The 12,761-nt window shown below is 40.9% G+C and overlaps 1 protein-coding gene across 50 annotated transcripts in view; it reads left to right on the forward strand.

Moving 5' to 3' along the window:
• Positions 1-12,761, forward strand: part of LARP4B (La ribonucleoprotein 4B) — a 110,288-nt gene that overhangs the window by 55,631 nt on the left and 41,896 nt on the right. For 41 of the 50 annotated variants that reach the window (XR_013519513.1, XM_078329389.1, XM_035306784.3 and 38 more), the window contains 2 exons: positions 3,941-4,082; positions 4,323-4,463. Coding sequence is in view for 49 of the 50 variants with exons in the window: in XM_078329389.1 (XP_078185515.1) it covers positions 3,941-4,082; positions 4,323-4,463 (283 nt within the window). In the remaining variant the exon portion in view is untranslated. The remainder of the gene's footprint in view (positions 1-3,940; positions 4,083-4,322; positions 4,464-12,761) is intronic. The other 9 variants (XM_078329375.1, XM_078329382.1, XM_078329394.1 and 6 more) reach the window with 2 other exon arrangements.

Genomic DNA, 12,761 nt, shown 5'->3' on the forward strand with positions numbered 1-12,761 from the left:
TTTAAGATAATCTGCAGTTAATCTTTTACAGAAGTGACCTAATTTGCAGTTGTCTGTCAGTGTCACTGCCTAGCCATCATCACAGAGCATGAATGATGGCTAAGTGAGAGGTTGCTTCCAGTTTTCAGTTAGCTTTTCCATTGTGAGGTGTCCCCAAACAGTATTCTACTGTGAGGCATTACCACATTTAACGATGGTGCTTTGCCTTTCAGAACTTCAATTTTCAAAGTGCTGTTATAGGTGTTTTTTTTTTAATACTAAATCTTAATATAGCAGCTGTTAATTCCATTTCCTAAATAAAGAACTGAGGGGAGAGCCTTGGTTGGTTCTGAAGTCAGCAAATTGCCTTGAATTTCTAAACTTTTTAGTGCAACTTTAGGAGTGGATTGTGCTTGCATGGCATGTGTCTTTCCCTAGTCTCTCACCTCCTTTCTGTTACCTCACCTGCCAGTACCCCTTTGCTGTCATCAGTCACTCCAGTTCCTACTTAGTAACTTGTCGGAGAGACCCTGTTTCATGTCCATAATGTACACACTTACTAATTGATATGTTATATTTCAAAGTGGAGCATAGTGTGTTGCCTGGGGTGGGGTGGGGTAGAAGAGTTTATTTAAAGCATCAGAACTCAGGGATGTTCACTTAGGAATGTGGCTGTTAAGGTCAGCTTGCCTCCAGTTTTAATAACCATTGCTTAGCCATACATTTTTAATGGAAAAGTAAGACTTACAGCCAAGCAGACGACACTGCAGTTCTTCTTGTTTGTTATTTTTTGGGGGGGGGGGGGGGGGTGGAGTCTTGATCTGTTGTCCAGGCTGGCGTGTATTGGTGCCATCTTGGCTTACTGCAACCTCTGCCTCCTGTGTTCAAATAATTTTCCTGCTTCAGCCTCACAAGTAGCTGGGACAGGTGTGTGCCACCACATATAGCTGAATTTTGTGTTTTTAGTAGAGATGGGGTTTCACCATGATGGCCAGGCTTGTCTTGAACTCCTGACCTCAAGTGATCTGCCCGTCTTGGCCTCCCAGAGTGCTGGAATTACAGGTGTACCCGCACCTCGCCGACGCTGGAGTTCTTGATGATCATTTAGAGTTCCATATGACTGCAAGAGAATTACTATATTTTATAGAAATAGTAGGAGATCCAGATCTTTGTTTAATACAAACTATTTCTCTTGTAAATTATAAGTTTAATGAACTCTTGATGAATGTTATATTTTGCTGAACACAATTACCATTGTTTTTATGGGCAAGTTACTTAACCTTTCTCTGCCTTGGTTTTTTATTTGTGAAATGAGTCTAGTTAATAACCACCTCCAAGACTTGTTCTGATTCAGTACAGGTAAGTGCATAGAATGTGCTCAGTACTTTGTAAATCCTTGAATGTTATTAAGCCTCAAAAGACATCTTCATTCTGTCATTCCTGGTCACATCTCTTCTGTCACAGAATTTATTGAACATTTGCTAACTGCATACACTTGATTTGGACTTCTTCTCTAAGAGGTAGTCATTGTTTAAGGGTAGAGTCCTATTAATCTATGGCATAGAACCTTGCAGAAGTTGTCAGATAGTGCAAAATTCCTGTTTTTTATTAAACATTGATTCATTCATGATATATATGTCTTGAGCATCTCCCTCCTGAATTCAGGACTATGCTAGCTATCAGCAGTGCTGCAGTGAGTAAAGAGCCCATGGTGACCACCACCCTGGAATGAAAGGTACAGAGACACTATTCTAGCCACAAGAACTATGGGAGTGCAGCAGCCTTGCTGCCACTGCTTTCAAAGTGCTGTTGGTCTGTATTAATAAACTACAAAATGTATTTTGGTACTATAGGGCAGTCAACTGCAAATGGTACTAATAATAGAGAAGGTTACTGTTAGTTAGTGTTGGGAATTTAAAGCATGTATAGTATGTGCATGAACTGAGGGGAGCCACCTAAGTGGATGGAATGGAACCAAGGCCGGAAAACTGCATTGCGTGGTGGTGGTGAAAAGAGAGTGGGTCTAATTAGGAAAGACCATGTGTGGAAGAATTAGAGTAGGATACAGAATAGAGAAATGAATTTACGAAGACAACAGAACAGGCAGAAAGGCGGAAATGCTGCCAGAGGGAGTGTCATGGGTGACTTGTGGTTGTCATCTGCACCGTCACGCAGCTCCATGAGCTCCTGTCTGCTTCATTCACCATCACACCTGCCTGCTTAGCATTGTGCCTGTCACAGCCATGCTGGTGCAAGTATCGAGGCACTTGTTGGACAGGTGGGTGGATGAGAGAGAAGAGAGCAAGAAACACTGCACAACCAGAGGCCAAACACAAAGTTTAGATGTGATGCAAGCAGGAAAATTGAAGAATTGGTGTTTGTTGATTATAGCATTCTTGAAGGAACCCGATTCTTTGACCTATCACCAGTACTTAACAAAATGAAAAGAATTAGTGATAGGTCCTCATTTAAACATTAAGAAAGCCCAGCTTGTGTCAGAAAAATCAGGGGTTTAGGGAGTTTCCACATGGTGGGGGACTGTTGTGGGTTTATATGATGTGTCAGGAAGGACTACCAGTCCCGGATCTCTGGTCAGGATGTTCTGGACAGATGGGAAGAGCACAAGTACCATTGTGCCTAGTGACAGCAAGAAGGTCAGTGTGCCTGGAAGTGGATGTGGCCAGGGAGCAGTGAGCACAGGAGGGTGCTGTGGCCATAGTGGGAACTTTGTCTTATACTCCAAATGAGCCAAGCTGATGGGGGAGGGTTTTGGGTAGAGGGCTGCCCTGTTGGACTAACTTAGCATACCTGACTATCATGATGGCTGATGAGCTCAGGATGTAACGAGTGCTTGGTATGTGCCAGCCATCAGGTTGATGGTGGGAGATGGTGCTGTCAGCAACCCCATTAGAGGGAATCTTGTCTTCCAGGTGAGGTTGAGCCCAGGTTACACAGCTGCCCATGGCAGCTTTGGCTTCAGCCCCAGCGATCTGAGAGCCTGTGTCCAGAACGCTGGACTGGCAGCCTCATGGTCACCTGTGGATTCTCTTTCAAGGTGAAACTGAAGCTCTATTGGGAATGGGAATAAGTAGTTCTGTGAAAAAATGTGAGATATTTTAATCTTTTTCAAAGGATGCTTGAGCTTTCTTATCCTATAGTACCCCCGACAGACCTATTAGAACACCTTTGTTCTTAGGAGCAATTTTCATTTTCTACACCTTTTGTTTGTGATTTTTTGAAGTTCTCTCTCTCTCTCTCTCTCTCTCTCTCTCTCTCTCTCTCTCTCTGAGATGGAGTTTTGCTCTGTCACCCAGGCTGGAGTGCAATGGTGTGATCTTGGCTCACTGCAACCCCCAACTCCTGGTTTCAAGTGATTCTCCTGCCTCAGTAGCTGGGATTATAGGCGCACGCTACTGCGCCTGGCTAATTCTGTATTAGTAGAGATGGGGTTTCACCATGTTGGCCAGGCTGGTCTTGAACTCCTGACCTTAGTTTTGCCCGCCTTGGCCTCCCAAAGTACTGGAATTACAGGTGTTAACCACCATGTCCGGCTGACTTTTTGAAGCTTTCTAATTAGAATTGTGTTCATCTACATTGTATTCAAGTTTGTAAAACTGTGAATTGTGATTTTATTAGGTAGAATAGGAAGTCACCAGCTCTTCCTCAGGTACACAGTTTGTGGAACACTGAATCTTTCTGATGGCAGGCCTGTCCTTCCCCATCTCTGCAAGTCTTGGTATTGGGAGGAGGAACTTAAACCTTGTGGATAATTTAAAGGAATTTTGACTGCATTTTTTTTTTTTTTTTAAATTCTGAACCTGATTTTACCCTGAAGGTGTGTGTAAACAGATTGACTCAGTCTTTGGAGCCTAAATCAGATGTCTCTTAACTTTGCATTAATGAGCAAAATTGTATTTGGTTGACATTTGGATACAAATGTTTATCTCACATTTCTTTCTAGGTACCAGCAACTAAGGTTTCAGAGCTGAACCCTAATGCAGAAGTGTGGGGGGCCCCTGTGTTACATCTGGAAGCAAGCAGTGCAAATGTGAGTGCCGCGTGGGAGGAGGCGCGTGGCCACCACTCAGACTGTGGCCGGCAGGGTGAGTTGAGTGTGGCTGTGGTGCGCAGTGGCCCTGCTTTCAGGCCTGTGCTTTTGTTTCCACTTTAATCTGTTTTAAGATGTTCATTCACAACTGTGTCATGGTTGACAGTGCTTAAGAAGAGCCCACAGGTCTTTTACAATCCAGTTAAAGAAGTCGAGTAACTGCTAGAGTAAGCTTTGTTTTAAGAGAAAGTTATTCTTCTTACCCTGCCCTTTTGGGGTAAACTCCTAACTGTAGGATTGGATGCCAGTGGTGATGGTGACCACAGCCATGAGAATGCAGCATTGCCAGACCCACAGGAGTCGGACCCAGCAGGCATGAACGCTCTCACTCTAGGTCCTGCAGAATATGACTCTCTCCCTGAAAGTAGCGAAACAGGTAAACATGTTTTATGGATTCATTTTTACAGAGAATATGAGCTGCTTTATTTTTTGTTTTTTATTTAGCTTATTAACTTTCTCTAAACAATATATCTTTCTTTGCCTCCTTTTAATGCTACTTTAAACTCACTCTTATGTGGATGCAGAGAGGATGAAAGGCCCTGGATAGTGAGGGTGCCATGGAGAATGTAAGGTCTCAAAAGATGAATCCTATTTAGTTTAGTAGTGCGAAGTGTCAGTAAAAATGCAGAGATGGAACTTTAATGTTGGATTTGAGAGTAAGACAGTTTAGGTAAAGCAAGGGCGATAGAGAGGGAATGCTGTGGTATTTATTATAGGTCAGGGCAATTGAGGCTGCATTTGCGAGTCTTAGAAGCCATTCACATTTGAACATGTTGATGAGGGAGTGAGTGACATGAAGAAAATAAGATATTTGGGGAAGACAAATTTTGCAGGAGTGTCAGACAATGAGTTGGAGGAAAGCAAACCTAAAATCAGCTGGTTAGAAGCTGTTATTCTCGTGCAGGGTTGTAAGGACCTCAGTATGGAGTAGTGGCTATAAAAATGGAAAGGAAGAGAGTAGGTGGGAAGAGGAGATGTTCAGGCCCAGTTATGCAGCATACCACACATTACTGGAAATGCACTTGTCAGAGCAAACCTCTGTGGGAATTTTTTCATGTTTTCATTTTTATCACCACAATTATGTAATGATCTCAGTGGTTCTTAACCAGTCCTTGTCCCTTCCCCACTCTACTTGCCTCAGACATTTCATTATCCCAGTGACCCGGGAATGCACTGGGTAGGGCCAGAGAGGCCAGGCCTTGATGCTAGAAGGTACAGCCATGTAGAATAATGTCATTTGCTTAAGGCTGTCAAAATCAGAAACTGTCATTGGAGAGGGAAAATGTGTAGAGATTCTTTAACAGTTTTTTTTTAAACTTCAGTGAAACTTACTGCTTTAAATAATGAGTAAAATGAATCAAGTAAGTATTTATAAAGGCACAAAAATTAAGTCATGTTCATTCCTTGTAAATATAAATTTGCAATCTTGAATTTGCTTAAAGTGTATTACCCATCTACATGAGCAGTTTTCTAAATCTGAGGAAGTGCCAGTATTCAGCAATGTAATTTGGTTACATCTCCCTTGTTCACCAATAACTGGTTAATGACTTGGGAATGGCAGAACATTGGGATAAATTGGAGTCATGTTAGAGTCCACTGGAATTTAAGACGGCAAAGGAAAGGAATGCTAGTCATTAAAACAGATTTTTACAATAGATAAAAAGGCATTATACATTGAGGGAGTGAGAATCTAATGGCGGGAAGTAAAAGGGGTTCAAAATAAACAATTTAAGTTTCAGACTATATTGAAATGGCCTAATCTTGAACTGGGGTCACAGTGTATTCAGAAGATGGAAGATAGATAAGCAGTAGATAGATGTGAAGAGTTGTCTTGAGGACGAAGATGTTATCAACAGTGAAAGAGCAGGTGAAAATCCACCCGAAGATGGGTGATAGATAACATTACCAAAAGTGAAATAACGTATGAGAATCTGTCTGAAGATACAAGATAGGGAACGTTATCAAAAGTGAAATAGCAACATGTTCAAGTATATTCTCGAAAGTTTAATTTCAAAAGAAGGTGATTCTTTTTAACAAGCGTATTTAAAAATATTTTCAAAAGAAAAAGAATGCTTTCTGCTCTTGTCTTTCTCCTTCATCTCCCTTCCTCTACTCTTTTCCCCGTTCCTCTAAAGCGAGAGTGAGGCATAACTGATGTACAATAAACATCATATAGTTCAGGTGTACTCCAGATTTTCCATAGCTTAAAGAGAATTGAGGAAATATTCAATACATTGTTGATTTATTGCCTCTTCCATTCCTCATTGCTTCGTTTACCCAGTTTGATCAGTTTTTCAGCACCTCTAAAATCCTCATCACAGTTGAGATCACAAACATCCCAGTCACCAGTAAGAGCTTCCTGTGCCCTCTCCTTTCTCCAGGGAACCAGTGGTCTACTTTCTATCAGTATACATCAGTTTGCATTTGTAGATTTTTTTCTCTTTAAAAAACAAAAAATTGAACTCTGGGCTCAAGCGATCCTCCTGCCTCAGACCCCAATTTGCTGGACAGTGACCTGTGATGGAATTTGACAGTGTGTACTGTTTTTGTCTGACATAGGTTAGTGATTTGTGTTGTAACATACATTACTCATTTTTATTGCTGAGAAATATTTAATGAAATCGACATACTAACGGTTTATTTTTCCATTTATATATTCATGGATTTTGGGATTGTTTTCAAAATGTGGCTTTACCAATAAATAAAGTGTTTACCAAAGTGAACATTTATAAGCAATATTTCATATAAACATGCTTTCATTTCTCTTGGGTAAATACCTTGGAATGGAGTAGCTTGATTTGCTGGTAGACATGTTTATCCTTTTAAGAAATGGTAAAGCGATTTTCCAAAGTGGTGGCACCATTTTCTGTTCTCAACCAATGGTAGATTAAAGCACCACATCCTTATAAACACTTAGGCTCAGTCTTTAATTTTAGCTGTTGTGAAATGTAGACAGTAGAATCCTATTGTGGCTTTAACTTATGTTTCCCTAAGGACTAATGATGTCAAACATCTTTTAAAAAAAAATTTTTTTTTGACACTTTCAGATTCACAGCAAATTTTAGTGGAAGGTATAGAGATCTTCCATATACTCCCCTCTGCCTAACCCCACATGTGCATGGCCTCCTCCACTATTCACATCTCCCCACCCGAGGGTAGATTTGTTGTAATTGATGATCCTATATTGGCACATCGTTATCACCTGGAGTCCACAGTTTACATGAAGGCTCACTCTTGGTGTTATACATTCTGTGGGTTTGAAGAAATGTGTAATGGCATGTACCCTCCATTATAGTATCATAGAGAGTAGTTTCCCTGCCCTAAAAATCATCTGTGTTCTGCCTACTCGCCCCTCCCTCCCCCAACCCCTGGCAGCCATTGGTTTTTTCACTGTCTCCATAGTTTTACCTTTTCCTGAATGTCATAGGGTTGGAATCCTGCAGGATGTAGCCTTTTCAGGTTGGTTTCTTTCATTTAGTAACATACATTTAAGTTTCCTTCGTCTTTTCATGACTTGATAGCTCATTTCTTGTTAGCACTCAATAGCATTCCATTGTCTGGATATACTACAGATTATCCATTCACCCACTGAAGGACATCTTGGTTGTTTTGTGATTTTGACAATTACAAATAAAGATGCTGTTAACATTCATTGTGCAGGTTTTTATATGATTGGAAGGTTTTAACTTCCTTGGGTAAATACCCAAGAGTGTAATTGCTGGATCATATGGTCAGAGTATGTTTAGTTCTATAGGAAACTGCCAAACTGCCTTCTAGAAGTAGAACTTGTGGATCATATGGTAATTCTTATGTTTAACTTTTTTACCATACTGTTTTCCACTCAGGCCATACTATTTTACATTCTCTCCATCAGTGTACAAGGGTTTCAGTTTTATTAAATCCTTACCAGTACTTGTTATTTTCTGATTTTTTTTTTTTTTTGAGATGGAGTCTCATTCTGTTGCCCAGGCTGGAGTGCAGTGGTGTGATCTCAGCTCACTACAACCTCTACCTCCTGGAGTTGAGTGATTCTTCTGCCTCAGCCTCCCAAGTAGCTGGGATTACAGGCATGTGCCACCACACTGAGCTAAGTTTTGTATTTTTCATAGAGATGGGTTTCACCATGTAGGTCAGGCTGGTCTTGAACTCCTGACCTCAAGTGATTTGCCCATCTCAGCCTCCCAGGGTGCTGGGATTACAGGAGTGAGCCACCACATCCAGCTAACATTTGCATTTTTTGTAGAGACAGGGTTCAACCATGTTGGCCAGGCTGGTCTTGAACTCTTGACCTCAGGTTATCTGCCCACTTTGGCCTACCAAAGTGCTGTGATTACAGGCATGAACCACCATGCCCAGCCTATTTTCTGATGTTTTTTTTTTTATAATAGCCATTCTAATGGGTATATCTTTGTAGTTTTGGCTTGCATTTCCCTAATGGTTATTGATGCCAAGCACCCTTTCATGTTCTTATTGGCCATTTGTATGTTTTCTTTGGATAAATGTCTATTGAAGTCCTTTGCCTTATTTTTGAATCAGGTTTTTGTTAATATCTTTAGTTCTCAATATATTCTGTATGTTAATTCCTGATCAGATATATCAGTTGCAAATATCTTTTTCCATTATATGGGTTACCATTTTATTTTGTTCAAATAATTGTCTTTTGATGTACAAAATTTAAAATTTTCGTGTTTGTTCGGTTTATTTTTTGTTTGGTTGTCCATGCGCTTGGTGTCATAGCTAAGATAACATTGTTGAATCCAATATCATGAAGGTTTTTTCTATGTTTTCATCTAAGTTTTATAGTTTCCTGTTTTACATTTTAGATTTTTGATCCATTTTGAGTTAATTTTTGTCTGTGGTATAAAGTATGGATCCAACTTGGTTTTAGCATGTCTGTATCTAGTTGTCCTTGCACCGTGTGTTGAAAAGACTATCCTTTCCCTATAGAACAATTGTGGTACTCCTGTTAAAAGAAATTGGCCATATATGCAAGGATTTGTCTCTGGGCTCTCTATTCTATTCCATTGCTCTATGTCTAACCAGGCCACCGTAGGGAGAGCCTAAAATTTTAACTGTCATTCTACAAGAAGCTAGAGCCGCCTTCATTCTTAACCCAAAGGGGATCCAAAGTTGTCAGTTTAAGCTTTAAAAAAAATGGGCTGGGCACAGTGGCTCATGCCTGTAATCCCAGCATTTTGGGAGTCCGAGGCGAGTAGGTCGCAAGGTCAAGAGATCGAGGCCATCCTAGCCAACATGGTGAAACCCCATCTCTACTAAAATTACAAAAATTAGTTGTGTGTGGTGGTGGGTACCTGTAATCCCAGCTACTTACTCGGGAGGCTGAGGCAGGAGAATCACTTAAACCCAGGAGGCAGAGGTTACAGTGAGCTGAGATAACGCCACTGTACTCCATCCTGGCAATAGAGTAAGACTCTGTCTCCAAAAAACAAAAAAACAAACAAACAAAAAAAAGATTTTACTTTTGTCGTAGGTCAGATTTTTGAATTTTAAAGAGAATTTTTAAGGCTAGCCATAGCACACTATTGGGTCTTTCTAGAAATTTGATGTTTTTATCAGTTGTTTAGGATGAGATCTCTAAAATCCTTTTTTAAATTTAGAATTCTCATTTACAGGATCCATCTTTTTGGACAATTAGAATTTTCAGTGATGTATTTATTCCATTAGTGACTCAGTCTGATAGCCACTTGATGGAAAGTCCAGGATAGATCCTGGAGAGGACATAGAAGAAGCAATTCCAAAGATACCTCATGCAAAACATTCACTCCCAGGAATGGGCTCGATTAGCAAAGACTCTTGTTGACACAGAATAACCAGGCAATAAGAGCTGAGATGACAAAAGCCCCATATACATGGGACCTCTTATTAAGGCAAACTCCCGAGTGCTTGACGTACGCAGAACAAAAAGTCTTGGGTTCCTGTTTTTAGACCAGCCACCTGACCTGATCTGAAAATTGTGCCTCCCCTGATGGTGGAGACCAAAGAGTGCTCCCATTTGGTCACAGTTCAAGCTCCCAAGGACATTAAACCAGACCCAAAACACTTTTGTTTCTAAGGCCTTCATTTTGGGATATTGTTTTCTGAGTCTCAACAGAGGTTCCTGTTGATAGATCCTCAAGCTGGTTGTTTTCCTCATCCATGTCTAGTCTCCTAATAAGCTCATCAGAGGCAGTCTATTTATCTATTAGAGTAGTTTTGATCTCTCACCCTTCTTTTTTTTCCCTTGGGATTTCCATCTCTCTGCTTGCGTTGCCCATCTGCTCTTACCTGCTGTCTCTGTTATCCATGTGAGCCTTAGCATCTTATCCTAGTTGTTTTAAATTCCCTGTCTCATAGTTGTAACATCCGTCATGCCTGGTTCTGATGCTTGCTCTACTCTTGACACTGTGTTTTTTTCCTTGTGTATGCCTTGTATCTTTCTTGAGAGCCAGCGGTGGCGTGCTGGTGAAAGGCACTGTTGTGGTGACTGGGCTTTCAGTGCTGTGGGGTGAGGTGTGGGCAGGGGACACCTTCTACAGGAGGCCTGGGAGTCTCAGTCTGTAGTGAGCTGGGGCCCTGGACTGTGAAGCTCACAGGAGCTTCTCTCTTTTCCTCCCCTCTTAGAGGGGGCAGGATGGCCAAAGGAGGCAGGAGCTGTGTATTTCCCTTCCTCTAAGTATGTTCTGCTCTGATTAAACCCCACCAAGTTGGACTCTGGTTAAACTGTCTTTCCTGAGGGCAGACCTTGTCAAGAAGAACGAGCACTCTGGTATTTTTCAAAATGGTTACTTTTCCCTACTACTGCCAGAAGCACAAAGGGATTTTTCTCTAGTATGCACTGTCTGGACCTGATTGAGCTCCAGAAAGTATAACTCACAAAAGTGTGCGTCCCCCATCGCCCCCCAATGACTAGGACTTCCTGCAGTTTTTAACTCTCAGACTTGTCCACCGTGAACCTCCAGCAATTCATCAGTTAGAGTGCAGTGTTTTCTGTCCTGGCTCTGATTCCTGCAATGGTGTCTGCTCTGTACGTTACGTTGTGATTGCTTCTCTATTCATATGTTTGTCTGTCCATATTTGGTACCAGTTGTTTTCCTTGTGACCTTACTTATCTTATGATCTAAGAAGAGTTGTTAATTTTCTGTTTTCTAGATTTTTTACTTGTCAATCCAGAGTGGTGACTTCCAGGCTTCTCACACACAGAACCTGAAGTTGCAGCGTCTTTGTGTAATGCATGTGTCTTCTTTGGTGTTGTGCCTGTTTGTGTGTTTTCTTATTGGGTTGTTTTATTACTCAGTTTTGATAGTTATTTATATGTTTTGGATGTAAGTCCTTATCAGATAATGTGCTGTACAGATATATTCTTGTCTTTTGTTCTCCTAAGAGTATTTTGGAAAAGTAGTTTAAATTATAACCAAGTTTATCATTTTTTTCTTTAATGGATCTTCCTTTTGGTTTATACCTATGAAATCTGTCAGGGTTACAAAAGTCTCCTCCTATAAGTTTAATTGCTTTCGATTTTACATTTTTAGGTCCATTTTAGGTTAGTTTTTATAAAAGTTATGAAATAAGGATCAAAGTTATTTTCATTTTGTGCATATGAATCTGCAGTTATTCCAGCACCATGTGTTGAAAGTCTTCTCTCCACTGTGTTGCCTTTGCACCTTTGTCAGAAGTCATTTGTCTGTGTAGGTCTGGATTTATTTTTGGACTGTCTCTTCTGTTTCATTGATCCGCTAGCCTGCTTTGACTCCAATAGTGCACGGCTTGGATTGTCGGCATAGCTTGCTTTATTGTGCTAGTCTTCATTGTGCTTTGCAGCTACCACGTTTTTTATAAACTGAAGGTTTGTGGCAACTGTGCATCAAGCAAGTGATTGGCACCATTTTTCCAGTAGCATGTATTCACTTCATGTTTCTGTGTCACATTTTCGTAATTCTCACAATATTATAAACCTTTTCATAATTATTCATGCTAACAGTGATCTGTGATCTTCAGTGTTTTGTACTACTGCCATTGTTTTGGGACACCAGGAGCTAAGCCATTTAAGATGGCAAACAATCTATAAATGATGTTTGCGTTGTTCCTGCTCCACAGACCAGCTGTTCGCTGTCTCTCTCTTTGCTTGGGCCTTCCTATTCCCTGAGACATGACAGTATTGAAATTAGGCCAACTAATGACCCTACATTCCCTCTTCTAAGCGTTCCAGGAAGAGTTGCTCGTATCTCAATTTTAATCAAAAACTAGAAATGATTAAGCTTAGTGAGCAAGGCATGTTAAAGAAGATAGGCCAAAAACTAGGTCTCTGGAGCCAGTTAGCCAAGTTGTAAATGCAAAGGAAGAGTTACTGTAGGAAATTAAGTGCTCCTCCAGTGAACCCAGAAATAATAAGAAAGCAAAACAGCCTTTTTGCAGAGGTGGAGAAAATTTGATCTGGATAGAAAAACCAGTTACAACATTCCCCTAAGCCAAAGCCCAATCCAGACCAAGACCCTAACTCAAGTTCTGTGAAGGCTGAGAGGTGAGGAAACTGCAGAAGAAAAGTTTGAAGCTCACAGGGGTAAGTTCATGAAGTTAAAGAAAAGAAGCAGTCTCCATAACATAAAAATGCAAGGTGAAGGCTGGGCGCGGTGGCTCACGCCTGTAATCCCAGCACTTTGGGAGGCCGAGGCAGGTG

Source organism: Callithrix jacchus, chromosome 7, assembly GCF_049354715.1.
Source record: "Callithrix jacchus isolate 240 chromosome 7, calJac240_pri, whole genome shotgun sequence".
NCBI classification, from domain to species: Eukaryota; Metazoa; Chordata; class Mammalia; order Primates; family Cebidae; genus Callithrix; species Callithrix jacchus.